The 6,020-nt window shown below is 39.7% G+C and overlaps 1 protein-coding gene across 1 annotated transcript in view; it reads right to left on the bottom strand.

Moving 5' to 3' along the window:
* Positions 1 to 6,020, bottom strand: part of ARNT (aryl hydrocarbon receptor nuclear translocator) — a 77,158-nt gene that overhangs the window by 39,487 nt on the left and 31,651 nt on the right. The window contains exon 2 of the mRNA XM_023724606.1: positions 5,202 to 5,313. Coding sequence (XP_023580374.1) covers positions 5,202 to 5,313 — 112 coding nt within the window. The remainder of the gene's footprint in view (positions 1 to 5,201; positions 5,314 to 6,020) is intronic.

The raw sequence follows: 6,020 nt of genomic DNA, 5'->3' as shown, positions 1-6,020 counted from the left end.
CTGTGCTAGGTGAATGAAAATAGGAACCCTGCCCTCAAGGGGCTCTCTGCCAAGACAAATACAAATATAAAACAAGTAAGAACAGGAAAGTGCCATGTGAGGAGTACAATCCACATGGGACAGACATTTAGTGAAAGGAGAGGTGCCTTCATCTCAGGAGATTAGAGAAGATTACAGGTTACGGGGGAGGCCAATCATCTTTTCATCTCTGTACTTTATTAAACTAAAACATTACTCATGTTACCACCTTAACCGAGTGATCACGCTTGGCATCTCTACTAGTGGAACAGGCTGATACTATGGGTCTCTAGATGAGCTGCATATGAAGTACACGGCATCAGCTCTCAAAGTATTCATTCCTCTTTCGCCTTCCTGTAATCCATGATCACCTGTCAAAATCCTACCCATCTACCCAACAACTCCACTTCTAAGAATCTAGCTTACAGAAATAACTAACAGTACAGAAAAAAAAATTATGTACAAAGATGTTTATTGCAGAATTACATATAATAGCAAAATCTTCAAAACAACTTAAATGTTCCACAGTAAAAATTAAGTACTCCATGGACTAATATGCAACCATTAAAAATTATGTTTATAGAGAATACGTAACAACACGAAAAAAGGTTATTATATGTGATTGGGTGAAAAGACCATGCTATATAAACTAAATAATTATGTAACTATTAAAAAAGATCTATGTTAAAAATAAAGACTGATGGAGTTATTAAAAAAAACTGAGTTAGCTGACTTTCGGTAGTAGAATTATTACTATTTTATTCTTCCTTCTAACCTTCTATGTCCTCCAATTCTTCCTTAAAAGAATGTATACAGGCATGCCTCGGAGATACTGCAGGTTCGGTTCCAGACCACCATGATAAAGCTAGTAACACAATAAAGTGAGTTGCATGCATTTTTTTGTTTCCCAGTACATACAAAAGTTATGTTTACACTATACTGCAGTCTATTAGGAGCCCTCGTGGCACACTGGTTAAGAGCTCAGTTGCTAACCAAAAGGTTAGCACTTCAAATCCATCGGCAGCTCCCTGGAAACTCTACAGGAGGCAGTTCTACTCCATCCTATAGGGTCAGTACGAGTTGGAATCGATTCAATGGCAGTGGGTTTGGTTTTCTTTCTTCTTCTTTTTTTTGGTAGTCTATTAAGTGTGCAAGAGCATGATATCTAAAAAAAATGTACATACCTTAATTATAAAATACTTTATTGCTAAAAAATACTAACCATCATCTGAGCCTTCAGCGAGTCATTATCTTTTTAATAGTTGAGGGTCTTGCCTCGAAGTTGACGGCTGCTGACCGATCAGGGTGGTGGCTGCTGGAGGCTAGGCTGACTGTGGCAATTTCTTAAAACAAAACAATGAAGTTTGCTGCATCGACTGACTCTTCCTTTCACGAAAGACTTCTCTGTAGCACGCGTTGCTGTTTGACAGCCTTTTACCCACAGGAGAACTTCTTTCAAAATTGGAGTCAATCCTCTCAAACCCTGCCGCTGCTTTATCAACTGAGTTTATGTAATATTCTAAATACTTTGTTGTCATTTCAGTAATGTTCTCAGCATCTTCACCAGGAGTAGATTCCATCTCAAGAAACCACTTTCTTTGCTCATCCATAAAAAGCAACTCCTCACCCGTTAAAGTTTTATCATGAGATTGCAGCAATTCAGTCACATCTTCAGGCTCCACTTCTAGTTCACTTGCCATTTCCACCATATCTGCAGTTACTTCCTCCACTAAGGTCTTGAACCCCTCAAAGTCATCCATGAGGGCTGGAATCAACTTCTTCCAAACTCCTTTTTATGTTTGTTTTTTTGCCTCCTTCTTTGAATCATGAATGTTCTTAATGGCATCTAGAATGGTGAATCCCTTCCAGAAGGTTTTCAGTTTACTTTGCCCAGATCCATCAGAGGAAATCACAATCTATGGCAGCTATAGCCTTATGAAATGTATTTCCTAAATAATAAGATTTGAAAGTCAAAATTACTCGTTGATCCTTGGGCTGCAGAATGGATGTTGTGTTAGCAGGCATGAAAACATTAATCTCCTTGTACAGCTCCATCAGAGCTCTTGGGTGACCAGGTGCATTGTCAATGAGCAGTAATATTTTGAAAGGAATCTTTTTTTCTGAGCAGTAGGTCTCAACAGTGGGCTTAAAATATTCAGTAAACCACACTGTAAACAGATATGCTGTCATCCAGGCTTTGCTGTTCCATTTACAGAGCACAAGCAGAGTAGATTTAGCGTAGTTCTTAAGGGCCCTAGGATTTTTGGAATGGTAAATAAGCATTGGCTTCAACGTCACCAGCTGCGTTAGCCGTAACAAGAGAGTCAGCCTGTCCTTTGAAGCTTTGAGGCCGGGCGTTGGCTTCTCTCTAGCTATCAAAGTCCTAGATGGCATCTTCTTTCATTATAAGGCCATTTCATCTACATTGAAAACCTGTTGTTTAGTGCAGCCACCTTCATCCGTTATCTTAGCTGGATCTCCTGGATAGCTTGTTGCCCCTTCTCCATCAGCACTTGCTGCTTCACCGTGCACTTCCATGTTGTGGAGACGGCTTCTTTCCTTAAACCTCATGAACCCACCTCTGCCAGCGTCACACGTTTCTTCTGCAGCTTCCTCGCCTCTCTCAGCCTTCACAGAGTTGAGGAGAGTTAGGGCCTTGCTCTGGATTCGGCTTTGGCTTAAGGGAATGTTGTGGCTGGTCTGATCTTCTATCCAGACCACTAAAACTTTCTCCGTATCAGTAACAAGGTTGTTGCGCTTTCTTATCATTAGAGTGTCCACTGGAATAGCATTGCTAATTTCCTTCACGAACTTTTCCTTTGCTTTCACAACTTGGCTGTTTGGCGTAAGAGGCCTAAGCTTTCAACCTGTCTCGGCTTTGGACATGCCTTCCTCACTAAGCTTAATCATCTCTAGCTTTTGATTTAAACTGAGAGATGTAGGACTCTTCCTTTCCTTTGAACACTTAGAGGCCATAGTAGGGTTATTAACTGGCCTAGTTTCAAAACTGTCTTGTCTCAGATAGAGAGGCTGGAGGAGAGATGGAGACAGATGGGAGAACGGCTGGTCGGTGGAGCAGTCAGAACACACACATTTATCAATTAAGTTCACCGTCTTATATGGGCATGGTTTGTGGCACCCCAAAACAATTACAACAGTAACATCAAAGATCACTGATCACAGATCACCGATATAATAATAATGAAAAAGTCTGTAATATTGGGAGAATCCCAGAATGTAACAGAGATATGAAGTGAGCACATGCTGTTGGAAAAATGGTGCCAACGGACTTGCTCGATGCAGCATTGCCAGAAACCTTCAATTTGTAAAAAACGCAGTATCTGCAAAGCGTAATAAACCTGTATTGCTTCTTTCAATAATTTTTCTGGTTACCAATAATACATGCTCTTTTCAGAAAAAATGAAAAAAAAAAATAAGTCATCCATAATCCCATCAGCCAAAAATTTGATGAGTATTCTTTCGGGTTTTGCTATGCACGTTATACATAATTGTTTCTGACGGAAGCAGAATATTGTATATAATGTAACCTCTTCTCTCTTAACATTGTGAACATTTTTCTGTACTGATATTTTTCTACAGTGTCACTTCTACTATCTGTATAGTATTCCATTTAGAAATTATACTGTAACTTATTCAACCAATTCCCTACTTTCAATATTTATATTGTTTGTAATAGTTTGCTATTATAAATAATCATAATAGTGTTTGAGAGAGCTGATTCTAAAGCTAAACCTCCAAGGTTTATATCCTAGAACCGTCACTTACTAACTCCGGAACCTTGGGTGAGTTACTTTTTCACCCTATGCCTCAGTAAATGAATTAAAATGTGTAAAGCTCCTAGACATGTAGCAGGCATTAATATATTACTCATGTTACCACTTTAATCCAGGGATCATTCTTGGCAATATTATTAATGGGGGGGGGGATAAAAGATTGGCTATAATACCAACATATAATCAGAAAAGAAGTGAATAAAATACTACCCATTCTTCTAGGCCTTTCTAAAGCAACCTCCTTTCGGAAGTTTTTTCTAATCTTTAACAATCAAATGTGATATTTCGATACTCTGAAATACACGGCACTGTATCTGTTCCTCTTTTTAAAAACTTGGCCTGTTGTATCTTCCATTACATTTATGTGTATAATGATTATTCCTGTCAGAACATAAGCAACTTAAAGACGGAAACTGTGTCTTCCTTCTATCTTTTATGGGTTGACTTGTGTCCCCCAAAAAAGATAGGTTCACGTCCTAACCCCCAGTACCTGTGAACGTGACCTTATTTGGAAATAGTGTCTCTGCAAATGCCATTAGTTAACGTGAGGTCATACTGAAGTCGCGTGAGCTCTGATCTCATATGACTAATGTCCTTATTAAAAGAGGAAAAAAATAGAGATAGACAAACAGGGAGAACACCACCTACAGAGCAAAGCTGAGATGAGAGCAATGTAGCTATTAAGTCAAGGAATGCTGAGATTGTCAGCCATCACCAGCAGTTAGGAGAGAGGCACGGAACATTCTCCCTCAGAGGCCTTAGAAGGAGTTAACAGGGCCGACACCCTGGTTCTGGACAGCCAGCCTCGAGAACTGTGAGAGAAATTTCTGTTGTTTTAAGCCTCCCAGTTTGTGGTAGTTTGTTATGGCAGCCCTAGGAAACTAATACAGTATCCTTCTAGCTATCAGCACAACGCGTTAGGCTAAATAGGTATTTGATACTTTTGGAACTAAACGGACTCTGCATTCAAGACCAAGAAACATATCAATAACGCAGAGAAGAAATATTGTAGATTTTAGTATTCTACAAATTGAGAAAAGAAGAAACGTACCAAAATGGTTTTGAGAATGCAGACACAAAGCTTAATGAAAGCAGCAAACAGTTTCCTCAGCAAAAGTGAAATTTCTGGGCTTAGCCACAGTCCTTTACCCTGCAGAGATCTTTGGTTAAAAAAAAACAAAACAAAAAAACTACTTATGAGAAACTTAGATTAAAAATATCAATTTTACATAAGGTCACATCCAAGGACTAGACAGAGTCATATGACAGCAGTATCGTTAGGTAACCAGCTGAAGTACAGGGTAAGGAATAGCCAAGTATGTTCAGCAACTAACTAAATCAGGTTGGTTTACAGGAGAGACAATCTTGATAGTCTATGCCCAAGCTCACCCTGGTCGCCGCTTAATAGCCCTCTGGACAATGACCCCTCCACCTTGAATCCCAGGCCCAGAGTTTCCAGAGGCAATGGCTGGTCCCAGCGATGGTACATCTGATGTCATTTCTGTCAGAGAAAACAGGAAATACACATTTAAAAAAAAAGGTCCTTGCTTATCACCACAACATCAAGTTTGCTGGAAGAAAGGCTCAAGCTATAGGTAAAATCTAAGTTGTTTGCTAGAAAATCCAAATGCTCATATCCAGGTTTCTCTTCTTGAATTCTTACATTGATCAAAGATTTTCCCTTACTTCAGTGCCCACCATTTCACAGAGTTTGGAAAAGAGAGTCCTATATCATATAACTTCCACATTTAAAAGCTTTTTTTTTTTTTATTGTACTTTAGATGAAGGTTTGTAGAACAAACTAGCTTCTCATTAACCAGTTAGTATATGTATTGTTTTATGACATTGGTTAACAACCCCATCACATCTCAACACTCTCCCTTCTCGACCTTGGGTTCCTTACTACCAGTTTTCCTGTCCCCTCCTGCCTTCTAGTCCTTGTCCCTGGGCTGGTGTGCCCCTTTAGTCTCATTCTGTTTTATGGGCCTGTCTAATCTTTGGCTGAAGGGTGAACCTCAGGAGTGACTTCATTACTGAGCTAAAAGGGAGTCTGGGGGCCATACTCTCGGGGTTTTTCCAGTCTCTGTCAGGCCAGTTATTCTGGTCTTTTTTTGTAAGTTAGAATTTTGTTCTACATTTTTCTCCAGCTCTGTCCGGGACCCTCTATTGTGACCCTGTCAGAGCTGTTGGTGGTGGTAGCCGGGCACC

This window comes from Trichechus manatus, unplaced genomic scaffold, assembly GCF_000243295.1.
Source record: "Trichechus manatus latirostris isolate Lorelei unplaced genomic scaffold, TriManLat1.0 scaffold00250, whole genome shotgun sequence".
Lineage (NCBI taxonomy): Eukaryota > Metazoa > Chordata > Mammalia > Sirenia > Trichechidae > Trichechus > Trichechus manatus.
This window is presented reverse-complemented; position numbering and strand designations above follow the sequence as displayed.